General features: G+C 35.5%; 1 protein-coding gene across 2 annotated transcripts in view; it reads left to right on the forward strand.

Annotated features, from left to right (window-relative positions):
* Positions 1-13,511, forward strand: part of CWF19L2 (CWF19 like cell cycle control factor 2) — a 59,395-nt gene that overhangs the window by 21,943 nt on the left and 23,941 nt on the right. For both annotated transcript variants that reach the window (XM_030949029.1, XM_030949039.1), the window contains exons 9-10: positions 1,147-1,240; positions 4,233-4,322. In XM_030949029.1, coding sequence (XP_030804889.1) covers positions 1,147-1,240; positions 4,233-4,322 — 184 coding nt within the window. The remainder of the gene's footprint in view (positions 1-1,146; positions 1,241-4,232; positions 4,323-13,511) is intronic.

Genomic DNA, 13,511 nt, shown 5'->3' on the forward strand with positions numbered 1-13,511 from the left:
TAGTCTGCCTTGCTTTGAAGGATACAGCTTAAGGAGCAGTGGGAACTTAAACTTTGCATGTTTTGTTTGTTGTAAAATTAAAGTAAATTCTGCTGAATTTTGGGGGTTTGGATTGGACATCTTGAAGATGAAGAAAAGCAACTCTAGTAATTTTCTCAGGACTGGAGAGATCTGGTGCTTAAAGAGGACACCATCTTCAAAGATTTCCCCTTCTTCAACTCCTACAGGGTTTAGCCATATCAATTAGTGAGTTCTGTCTCTAATAGCGGGAACCACTATCATGACTGTATTCTTATGTATCTTTTGTGTTAGGTATTTTACTTTTAGAGTTATTTGGTTTTAGTCTTTCCTAGGGTCAGAGAACAAACATCAAACTTCCTTGATGCTTCAAGGAAGAGAGAACAAACAGCAAAACTTCCTTGATGCTTCTTTGCAGTATTTTTTTGAATCTGTATTTAATAAATATAATAAAAATAATAAGTCGTATAAAAATAAAAATAAAAAGTTGTATGCTGAGTTTTTAATACCAACATTAAGGTACAATACTCTTTATTACCAGCTGTGGCTTCTCTAGAGGGACTTCATATTTTTAAAAGGTACCAGTTAATTTTCCATGGCATCTCTTCTGTATCATCCGTAAAATATTCAGATGCAAAGATTGTACTGTGAGCAGACAAATATGGGAAAATAAGTAATCTTCAAGAGGTGGAAGGCCATTTGACAAACATAATAACTCAGAAATGGGTGATTTTGCAGAAGCTGAGAAGTAAAAGCTTGGCCAAAGCCAGAAAGAAGAATTAGATTAGGTTAAAATAACTCTTTCTGTTTCTCTTTCCCTTTTTTTTTTCCTGCTTATACCTGCTACTGACTATTGACTGTTTTTTCATGCTGGGAGAATGTTCACAGATAGTGCTTTTCATTTCAGTTGTTCCCAAAAGTTAAAGGAAACAAACCTCATAAAAATTTGATTCTAGGTCTTTGGTTTCAGAGCAACTTAAGTCTGTAAATACATTTTTATAATACATTGTTTTCAATTATTTTGCCAGTAGACACATATGTACAAGTACAGTAGGTTTATCATACTGAATTACACAGGTGAATACTGCACTGTTTTTCTGTGGCTTTAGTGCAGCTGCTGTTTTACAGATCATCAAAGGATGTGCTGCCCCAGGTCCTTAGTGAAGAGGAGATGAACAGACTGGGAGCTAGGATTGTGAAAGCAGAACTCATGGGAGACACGGTAATGGCTCTGAAAAGCTGTCATGATTTAATGCAGTTTTTTTCAAAGCTCACAGAGATTTAATTGTTTGGGTGTGTTTTTTAAAAGGGTATTGATTCAAGCAAATAAAGACTTGCAAAATTTGGTAGGATTTGAAGATACTGCTTTTGCAGTAATTTCTGTTTTAAATGCAGTAGTTCGCAGACTCAAATAGAGGATTCAGGACCCTGGGCTTTCTAGGATAAGCAGCGTATCTAAGCCAGTTGTTCTCTGCCCTTTTTATAGTATTTATTATCTTTTTATAAAAAATGGAGCCGGTGAAAACTACAAAGCTCCCTGTATTTGTTATAAGGTAAACAGTGTCTGGAGCTCTGCTTATTTCATCAGCTTTGTCGCACGTAGGTGCTTGTGGTCCATAGCTCTGCTGTATAAGCAGGCTTATTAATTGTGATATGGAAATTGTAAAACTGAAAGGAATAGCATATGCCATTGCAGCCAGCTCTGCACTGAGAACAGCTGTGAAATGCCGTGTGGTCCTGCCCTGATTGAGGTTGGTCTGTGGAGCTGGGAGAAACAGCTGCATATTTAATGTGTAAACATTTTATTTCAGCCAGCTACCTGAAGGAACAAGAATTTCACTCTTCAGCAACACAAAATTTGGAGGTTTATGTATTTTATTTAGTACATTAAACATGGCTATAATGAGTTAATTCCCTTCAGTAGTACTGTCTGGAAGCTTCAGTTATAACAAGGTCAGAGTCTGTTAGTTTTTAAGCTGTGTTTTTCAAGTGCTTGGCTCTGAATAGCTACTCTTAAGGAACTATTTTCATATTTTTTAGAAGCAAATGCTATCACTGTGGGCTTTTGTATTGATTTTTTAAGATTAATTTTTACTGCACCTGTTTAGTTTGCCTCTTGTGACATAATATTTGCACCAAAATCTGCATCTTTAAGGAATAATAAATAAATATTTATTTATAGTAATATACAAAACATGTTAAGTCTCCAAGTGGTAATTAAATATTTCTCAAGAGCTATCGATTCTTTGATTGGTGGAAAGTTTTAGTATGTTTTGTCATTATTGCTGGATTAGGACATGGTGTTGATCCTTGTTAAAGCCCCTATCAGATAATTCAAATTTTGTTAGGAGAAAGTGTCCATTTTACAAATATTTTCTTTTCCAACGAATTTTATGTTATGAATTCTTTTCTCACAGGCTTTAGACATAGATGTGGGTATGTAGCTTTAAACATTTGAACAGCTATACCTTATCTAGAAATCATGTCCATTTTAAATGTTATTATCCTCAAAGGTGAATTAAAAGTTACTTGAAGCAATGTATTTCCTACTAAGGTACAGTGTTAATGATTTAAATAGATGTGTTCATATGTTAATCTCTAGATTTCTTAGTAGATACTAAAAACATACACTAGTGAGGAAAAATATGTTTATGAAAGTAATTATGATAGGGTTGTGAGGGACTGGTGTCTACCATATACTATCTATGCACTATCTATAAGCTGTCTATATGAAAGTAATTATGATAGGGTTGTGAGGGACTGGTGTCTACCATATACTATCTATGCACTATCTATAAGCTGTCTATAAGCCATCTATACACTAATTGCTAAAGTACTGTGGAGGGGAAGGGTTTCCAAGGACTGATGGAAAGCAGCAAAAATTTGTAAACTTTTTTTTCTAATTCTGCTCAGCTTCAGTAGCATTGCCTAAACAAGACTTCAGGCAAAAATCTGTCTTTTTCTTTTCAAACTGATGGAAACTGAATGCAAGTGACTTGATGAAAAATATACATGTATTCTGTGGAGACAGTGTAATTCATTTAATATTGGATCATTTTGTTTTGTTTTGACCCAAATCATGTGGCAGAAACCAGTACTACAATTTATTATTATTTTTATAGATACAATTTTCTATATATGCACTCTGAATCAACCTAGTTAAAAAAAACCCTAAAACCAAACAACAACAATTAAAATAATAAAATAGCTAATATAATATATAATAGCCTTGTGGCATTTTAAATATTTTTCATGGTCTTTCTCTAATCAGATTGAAAATGCAGCTTGTTTAAGCAAGTTCATCCCCACACACCAGAACAGATGATTATGTAACAGCATGTTCTGGTGGCTGGAGCTTGAGGTTGGCCATGTGGGCCAAATGAATTCTGAATCTATTTTTGTCACTGATTTGCTGCCTGGTGCTGATCAAATGACTTAATTTTGGGTGGCAAGTATGGACATGATGGCTGGAGTCCAGTCAGTGAAACTGACAAAGGGGTTAGAGTATAAATGGTTCTATTCTTTACAGGCTGATAGGCTGGCAATTCCTTGAAATCCAAGATATTCTGAAATACTTCTATTTAGTTAATAGTCAGATGGTTAAGGGAGCACAGGAGCATCAAAACCAATTTGCACAGGACTGTAAACTGTTCTTACGTCTTGTACACTATAATTTTCTACCTCTTGTACACTATAATTCTCAAAATAAGATCTGAAGTGCAGGATTTGGACATGGAGTGTAGAGAGCTGTGAAACTTCATAGCAAAAATTTCGGAGAGATACTTCCCTAGACCCTTAGAGCTGATGTATGTGTGTAAAGGTGTGTATGTGTGTGTGTACAAGAAAAAAAAAGCATAGGGTGTGTTCAAGCTTCCTTATTTAGCTTCCTATACATAAAGTAATACCTATGCTTAGTTATGCAAAGCATTTATTAGTAGAACTTAATAATGCTTAAGAATACATTTTCTGGTCTTTTTATGGGCAATGCTTGTTCCTATACTTCAGATGCCTCTATTCTGAACATTTTTTTCATGTTATATCCTATAAAGAGTTGTGTGAATTATATTGACATTTTCTTCACTATTTTGTGTCATTATAGTTAAAAATGCTATATCAAAACACACAAAAATGAAATGAATAGTTCATTTTGATATAAAAATATCCTAAGAGTTTTAGATAGCTAAACTAATGGAGTACTATCACCTTCATTGAAGGATTTAGCTTCAGAACTTCAAGCAAAACTTGACAGTGCTCGCAAGTTGAGAGAGACTCAGGGACAGATTCCAGCAAAGGCTGGCAGAGAGGTAAGTGGGAAAATTTTTTCTTTTCTTTGCACTAATGTTATATGTATGATACAGGTTACAGCTGAATTAGAGAACATCAGATGTACTCAGGAACATTAGAAAGTGTGACTTCAGGTGAGTGACTGTCCAAATTGAATTGTACTTTTTGTTGGTAAACAAAACTTTGTCCATGGAAGTTTAGCAAATTCAATGGTTTTTTTTTACTCATAATATTTCCTCAGCAAGGATATATATTTTCCATTAAAAATGAAACTGGTATGTGCTGGCTGTTACATGACTGCTGTCTCTGAAGAAGCTGGCACTTCAAATGTTATTCCTTTTGAAGGGTGGTATTTAAGAAATGTAAGAAAGCTTCTTCTGTAGCAACACTGATATAAGAAAACAGGGCTAATACCTTAAGTTATGAGCTCTGTCCTCATGTTGGAGAGGAAACTTTCAGATAAAAACTAATGTTCGTGTTCAATTTGACCCCAATTCCACAGTAAAAACTCAGGTGCTAGTGAGTTGAGTTTTAAAAGCCACTAAACTTTTTTGTCCTAAAAAGCTTCATGTGAGACCTCATAAGCCAACTAGTATTTGTCCAGTCTTTAGAAGACAAATTAAACTGAATTACTGTGTGTGGTCTCTGCCTGACTACCTTATGATGATAGTATTTAAGTCTCACACCTGAATTCACAACAATTCAAAATTACAAAAGCTCTGTGTAGGTAGATTCTGCTTCATTGCAGTGCAGTTCTTTGGCATGTTTTTCATATATGTAAAAAAACCCCTAAATAAAGCAGACTGGAGTTGTGTAATTACACAGGAAAAAATCCATTTAGATTTTAACATTGGGAATTAAAGAGCATGTTGTGGGTGAGCCTCACAAGTGTTGGTGGACACCTATTCCTTAGGTACTGAGTTATGGATAACAATTTTGGTTAGATCTGGTCTTCAACCATATTCTGATTTTTATCTTAATTTTTAATTAGAGCATTTTTACAACTAACAGTCATTACAAAAATACCAGATGTAAATATTTATGAATATCCTTTGCCTGTGCCTCTTTCCTGGCTTCTTCTAGTCTGTATTAAGTGGTGTTTGAGTGTCAGAAGTCCATCAGAGCTTACAGTTGCTCTGTCCTAAGCCCTGTCTTTGTGATGCCAGGCTATTTTTACTGATTTTACAGCTTTGAATTGGTTTTGACTAGTGGGACACAAGGAGGATGTGTTTGGTACTCCTGTGTACCAAGGGCCAGCTATGTCACACTGTGTGTCAGCAGCCCAGATGTTCAGAAGCCATCCCATAGCACAAGGGAAGCTGCTTTGTGAAGGGCTGTTTGGCTCTGCGTGATTCAGCTTTCTTGTGGCATAGACCACCCAAGTGCCAGCCTCAGCCACTTCACACAGGCGTACTCCAAGTGAGGTACTTGAGGCAGTTGCCACAGAAATGGTTTTCCGAACAGATATCCTATTGATCCCACAGTTTGATAGCTGTGCCTCCATTACCAGTAACAAGCATGAAGCATTTTGTTTCAGGCAGGTCTGTCTCTGCTTCTGCTGAGCAGCATGGCTAGTGTCGTGCTGGGTGGTCCTGAAGTGTGGCTTTACCTTATTTCAGTTTCTGTTGGGAGAGCTGGGGAGATAAATCAGGAAGCAGTGAAGGCAATTTTGAATGCATCTCCCTAGGAAGTTTTTTTTCTTAATTAATTTGACACAGATCAATTTCTCAATTCTGTTCCCTGTGTGACTGAGTGAAGACTTACACTAGTGTAAGGGGGTGTATGAATCGCTGGGGTTTCTACAGAGGACAGGATCAATTCTTTTGATAGTGGTGCTAGTTTATTCTGCCTTAAAGTGATCAAGAAACTACAGACTGAAGGGACTATAAAGTGTTAGCTTAAATCCTATTTTAATTTTGTATCATTTTATTTTGTTTGTCCGTGGGAGTAGAGGCAAATATAGCTTTTACAGTGAGACTTAGTGACTAGTTTTGTAATTTTTTTGACTTAGACAAGAATTCTACCCCAAGCAATCTCAAAAATGTGGTTGTGAAGTACAGTTTTCAAAAACTGTTGTTTGGAGTTTAAAAACATTGTGTTTCTCAGCTGGTATACTTCACTATGTCTCAGCTTGGGTAGAACTCCTCTGTTGTTCACTACAGGCTGCCTTAAATATGTAACCCTATGAATTTTAGTATGAATACAGTTAAATTATCTGTTAATGGAATTTGGGGTCTTAATGGGTATTGTAGTTAAATGCTTGAGCCACATTTAGGTTGTGCTTATTTTATCTTTGAGTAGGAGGCAACCTTCAGGGTCTATGGAAATCAAAAAACTTTTGATTTCATATGGGATAGAATGAAATTGTGCTTATTTTCAGATGCTTATTGTCTAATTTGTCATGGGCATTTTGAGAAAGCAAAACTGCACTTTGAGTCCTGGTGAAACTCTGTGAAGAGAAGGCTGCTGTACCATAGAGTTTCTGAGTTGGGATAGGTGATGAAAATGATACCTATTGAATGCAAGGAGACAGCAGAAAATTGTGGAGACTTCAGCATTTACAAAACAACTTCCATGTGTTCATAGTTTACCGCTTAAATACAGTTTGTGTTTCTGTTCTGAAAGTGCTACACAACCCTAGATTTTGTTGCATTGATTATGAGGATGTCACCTCTGCCATTGTCAGTACCAGTCACAACTGATGTAATTTATACTTTTATTCAGTATTTTTATTTAACAAACTCTGTCTGGAACAGTGGAACTCCTGTGGGGCACATAATTTGCAGCGGGTTTTGCTACTACAAAAATGGGAATGTACAAATTTAAATGAGGAAGAGGAAGAATATAGAATATATCCTTTGGAAGGTACTTATCATGAACATCTGGTCCAACAACATGGTGGTGGATGAATATAGTATAAGAGTATGCATCTTTTAAAAGTGTTTTCAATCCCAAATGAAGTATGGCTTAGAAGAAAAGCTTCTCAACCCTAAGCTTTTTTCTGTATTCCATAGAACATAATTAGTATGCAGGAAACAGAAAGTAGTTTCTGCTGAGCAAATGCTAGAGACAGTTTTCAATAATGATGAATTGCATTTGAAAGACAAAAATCAATACAAAATTGAATGAAAGCTGGAAGGTGGTACTTTAATCAGAATAACATGGTAGGGTATAGTGTCACTGATTATTTAAAAGAAGAGAGTTCTGAAAAATAGAAACAGCTATAGGCTTTTCTGTTATGCATTTGAGAATATATAGGGAAAATATGAATTATTTAATCACAGAAAATCTTCATTTGAATAACTGAATTTTCTGTGGAAGTCCTTCAGCCTTTGCTCTAGTATGAGTCTTTTTCTACTGAAGAGTATTCAGTGCTTCTGTGAAGCCTCTTGGGCATAGAAGATATCCGTAGAGTAAGACTTGAATTTTGGCAGGCACAGCATTTCACTTTACAGTGGCTGACATGGTGCTGCTTCAAAGGAGGAAATGTTTTCTAGGCTACCTGTTGCATCTGTGAGAGTAACAGACTCCAGGCCATTGCTTGTATATCTCAGGAGGAGAAGATTTATAGTGCAAGGAAAAGTTAATTTGGTGAGTTTTATGGCATAAGTGGGACTCATCTTTTACTGAATACATTTCATAATATTAAGAACTCCATGTACTTTGAGCACTTCTGCTATTTTTATTTAATTATTCTTCTTGAATATAAATAATAAGGTTGATTATGTTTCCAACACCTCCTGCCTGAACACAAATTTTGATGTATTGAAGTTCTGATATTTAATTTGGATTCCTGAGATTCATTAGACTCCAGACTGAGGGAGAATTCTAGGGAAACTAGCTCACTATAAATAATATTTTTAAAAATTCTTTTTGAAGAACTAACACTGGTTTTTAGAAAAGAAACTGAATAAAACAGCTTGGCTTAAATCTCAAATTCTACTTGTCTGAATGCGGCCTACAGAGAAGCCAGAGAGGGACTCTTCGTTAGGAGCTGTAGTGACAGGACAAGGAGTAATGGGTGCAAATTGAAAGAGACAAAATTTGGGTTAGATATTAGAAAGAATGTTTTACTGTGAGGGTGGTGAGGCACTGGAACAGTGAGGTTGTGGATGGCCCAGTCCTGGCAGTGTTCTAAGGCCAGGTTGGACAAGGTCTTGAGCAACTTTGTCTAGTGGGAGGTCCTGCCTATGGCAGGGGGTTGAGACTAGATGATCTTTAATGTCCCTTCCAAACGCTTAATATTCTCTGATCCTATAAAATTGCATCCATTGCATCCCATTGTGTATAGTTCTGCCTTAGGAGAGACAGGATGGAACATGCTGGATCTTTACCCGGAGAAATGATTTGCTGCACAGTTACTATCCTGAGACAAGTAAACCATGTGGCATTAGGAGTGAGAGGAATCAGATGTGGAACAAGCCTGAAATAATGTTCTCTTGGTTTCAGTAACAATAATGGGGAAAACAAGAATGTATGTTTATTTTTCATATGTTTTCAAGATTGACCTGTTCACAAATAGCTTAAAAATGGCAGTGATTCCTTGGAGAAAGAGACAGTTATCTCAAAGTCAGGTGGTGTGTGTGGACATGTGTGTTTGTGTATATGTGTGTATACATGTAAAATTTAGATAGTGATTAGTACTCCAGAGTAGGAAATGAAAGAAAGAGGGAAAAGAATGCTTCTGATGTGTGGGGGTTTTTATTTAAAAAGAAACCAAGCCAGTGCTAAGCAAACACAAAGCAAAAGCCAAATCACCCTGAAAATTGATGTTCAAAATTGCAGGTGTACCAGGTTGTTAAATTTTAGGTTTGGGAATTGAGACTATAAACACAGATATTCTTCTGCAATGAAAATATTTGGTTGTCAAAATTTACCGATAATACGTTTTCATAACTTTCATTCTGACTTAACCAATGCAGAATCTAAATACAGCTGTAGGATAGACTTACCCTATATATACAGAATACTTCAAAAATTATTTTAAATTACTTGGCGTAAAAGTACAGCTGAGACGCTTGTGCAAAAACTAGAGGGCTGGGGATTACTGATCCTCACTAAATGCACAGTGAAAATCTGAGATTTTATTTGAAACTTCAGATGGTGGGGAGATACAGCAACAGATGGCTCATGGCCTGTTTACTCTCAGATGTTTTCAGCTCATCATAATTCCTGATTCCTGCTGTTCCATCACACTTGAATCTTGTTTGCAAGATGGCTGTGCCATTCTTTCTCCAGCAAAAGTTTGTGTTTTCCCTATAGACTTGACTAGCTCTAAATGTAGCACAGAATAATGAAAGGAGTATGAACTGCAGAATAGCTTTCATATCATTAGTGCATACTTTTAAAAAATAGTAGGTGTATGCTGTTATTGATTAGTTTATTTGCTGAACATTCTTGTTGATGTCAGTAAGAGTGTATTACACAATTATTTAAGACAAAGACATATTAAGTCAAAGTTTTATCTTCCTGAATGTAATTCATAGGAATGTGGCTTTTGCAATTAAAACATGTTGGAAAAATTGTATCAGTAAGTAAATGATGTAAAATATCTTACCATTTCAGTGCACCTAAAAAGTGTAAAAGGGCAGAATGACTAAAACTTCTTAGAATCCAAACTGAGAATACAAAAACTTCCAAGTATGCTTGAACACCAGAGACAAAAACCACATCCAAGTGTCATGCAGCGCTTGTAACTGATGGTACCATTTTTTCTGGCTGTGTTAACACCATCTTAAATTTCTACCTATTTTTACTGCTGTATTTACCTTTTCACTGTGTTAAATCAGTTGATAAGATGAGATAGCAATCTGTGGATTTAAGAACCAACATGCTTCAATACTTCTCTTTTTTCTTATGGTCTGAGTATATATGTTTTGTGTCAGATGTTCTTGCTGTAAAAACAAGCCATCTAGTCATTACAGTTTTTACAGATTTTCTTACCTCTCATACCTACAGTGGCTCGTTGATGTGGCTAAGTGACTAACCATTTCAAAGTGTAGCTAACAATTTATAGTATCAAACAATATTTAGAGCTTTTTTTAAGGTTTTATTTTCAAGGCTATGTGGTTTCCTGAAATCCAGGATATTATTTTAAAATTAGACTTAATTGCTTTGGTTTTCTCCATTTCTAGGTGCATCAATGGACAGATACATTACAAGCTGCTGTAAGTTATATGTTACTAGTTGCAGTTTTACTTCCACAGGCTGGCAGTATGACTTAATGAATTTGGTTCTAGATTTGTGTGTGTGGCCATTGTACTCAAGAGATGATATTCTGATCACCCTGTCTTAAAGATGCTCTAAGAAAATAAGTACTGAGCAGAAATAGAAGGATTTGTGCGTGCAGGGCTAATGTCAGAGATATTCATTGTGAAAAGGAGATTAATGAAGATTAATAAACTGCTTATTCTGAGTAATAAACAGTTTAGCCAAAATAACCTTTTTGTAATATAAGGACAAAGAATTGCTGAATTTTAAGGAGCAACTGACTTTATATCAATAAGAACAAATTAAGTTTTTTACTTACTGTGTTAGTAATCGGTGTCACTCACTTACTGGCAGAAAAAAAGTATAGAGACCTAATCCTTTTCCATGGTTTGGAGTTTTTGGGATTTTTGTTTAGTCCAGTGTTTTACACACAAACCAAGCACTACCTGATACAGATGCTCTTCTGTAGAATAGTTCACCGTTGTGTTGCAGGCTGCATTAGATTTTCTAATGCTTCTCTTCACTGTTAAACACAAGGGCCTAATTATGGCAGTGCAACTTTCTGATCTTGTAAAACCTTTTAAAAATCCCATTACTGTGTTAGCACCTTTTGAATGTGTAATAGTGACTCATCAATATATTTATGAAGTCTTTCTTGAAATACTAAATTTTTAACCTAGTTTTTAGAAGTTTGCTTTTGCTTTCCTTCCTCATGCTGCTAATTCTCTTAGTCTTATCTTTTTTCTACTTTAAGAAACCCAGATCGAAGATACAACATGTATACAGTGGACTGCTGTTATAGGCCTCTGACCATTTTAATTTCATCTTCCTGTGAGATGCAAACCTCAGTTTTGCCATAGAGAATGGTTAACCTACTGATTTTTATAAGCATTACATTGGAGGCTACAGTGCCACTATTCACGGCAAATGTTAGAGCCTGAAGGGCAGCTTAGATGCTTTCAAACCTGTTACGTGGGGACTCCAAGTTGAGAATGAGTCCTGAATATGAGACATGGTGCCCCTAGGACTAGCCAGCACTGAAGGAGGCAGATGCTCTTTCTACTCAGGATTTACCCGTCCTTTTGCTAACTGGTGGTTGTGTCTGAGTGCGAGTTGAGAGTCTAAGAGAAGGGTAACTGGAGTGGGAGGAGAAGGAGCAATGGAAGTGAACAGGAGAGAGTAGATGGGAGAAAGAGCTGAGTCCAGCACTCTGAGAAGTGCTAAATAAGTTTTGGATGCTTACTGATACTATAACGTAAGGACAGACTTTTCCAGTAGAGGAATAAGACAATATTCAAAGCATTTCCTTTTGCCAGAGACTGTAGGGGAAAGGAAACAGGTGGCATGCTTAATGCAGCATCTGATTTAACAAAGCTAGCATTTGGTTGTAGAGGCTAGTTGCTTGCTAAAGACTGTTCCTTTGTTATTCCTTTATTACACTGTGCTTGTGCCACTTGAATGTAGCTCTCAGCAAACATGTGCAGAAAGCTTTCAAATCATGCAGCATCCAGCTTTTTTGTTGGCTCAGTAATTAAAAAATTTTTTTTTAACTTTAGTTGTTCCCTACCCTACAATACACTGACTATTAAAATATATTTTATTCCCTATAGCTATTAGCATTGAAAACTGAGTGGATCTTATCTCAGATGCTTGGTCTGACTACTTCATTTGTTCACCTCACTACTTCATTTGCTCCTCAAATTAAGCTGTGCACCTGATGTGGCAGAGGATTACCACTTCCTCCTGCTGGATTATGGAATAAGGATAATCTCTGGAGAGTTCAAAATTCTTATTCAGATCTGTATCTTATTATTTATGTATTTAATTTAAAGCTTTTATCTTTCAGAACCAGACTTGTCTGCTTGTTTTGTTCAGTTGAGTCTTAATTGCTGTATAGCAGTTTGTACATTTGGTGGGAACAACTGTGTACTTTGCATATTTAATTGGCCTGAAGTAAAAAAGTCATGTTCCTTAATTAATGGCAACAAACAATTCCTCACTCATTCTGGAAATAGACCCTATTTTTATTCATTTCAGACTGTAAATTATATTGTTTGTTTAGCAATCATCACAAGATTTAGGGATAGTGACTGAGCCTCTTCTCCAGTTTCAATTTTAACATTTAACAATAGGTATATTAAAAGTACTTTAATATATGTTTTTAAACTTATTATTGTACTTAACAGAAATATTATTTATCTGATCATAATTATTAATGAGTATTTATTATATCACAGTGACCACATTGTGTTACCATATACCATGTCATATACTCATGGCAATACAAGTGGAAAGAAAATACCAAAAGATAAAAAGAGAACATTAAGTAACTCTTGCAGTTAGATTGATATCCACACTCCTTTGAAAAAGTCTATTACTTCTGTGAGTGGTGGATTTTTCCTGCAAAGGCTCTTTCTCAGTATGGTGTAATTCTTCAAGTGTAGAGGAAGTCTAGTCTTTATTTTGCTTGTGTGAACTTGTCCATTACAAATGTTAGATACATTGCTCCAGAATTCCCAGGATCAGCCTTTGGCACATTTTAAAGCTTTTTATTATATTGGGTGATTTCCATTATTTTTGTACTGAGACCTATTTAAGGGATATAGTATATACTGAAGGATGTGGACATTATATGTTAGCATTCTTTTTTGGAAGCTCTAGTGAAAATCATTACTTCATGGCAGCTTACTAAAAAAACTCCTTTTACTGATATTTCAGTTTAAAGATTATTTCTAAAGTTCTAGTTTTTTTTTTCTTTTTAATTTCAAAAAGTGCAGTTGACTAAAATACAGTTAATTAATATATTATTCAAATGTCGCCTTCTGATAAAGCTGTAACCACTTGAGCATCTTTTTCTACCAGAAAGCTTTTTGTTTCTGATGTGTTTAGAAATAGCTTTACTAATTATTGTTAGTAAGATTCTACTAAAAATCCATTTTTGTGTGAATACAATTAACTTTCTGTTATGCTATATTTTTAAGTCAGTTCTATTTAGATAG

Source organism: Camarhynchus parvulus, chromosome 1 (genome assembly GCF_901933205.1).
Source record: "Camarhynchus parvulus chromosome 1, STF_HiC, whole genome shotgun sequence".
Classification (NCBI taxonomy): domain Eukaryota; kingdom Metazoa; phylum Chordata; class Aves; order Passeriformes; family Thraupidae; genus Camarhynchus; species Camarhynchus parvulus.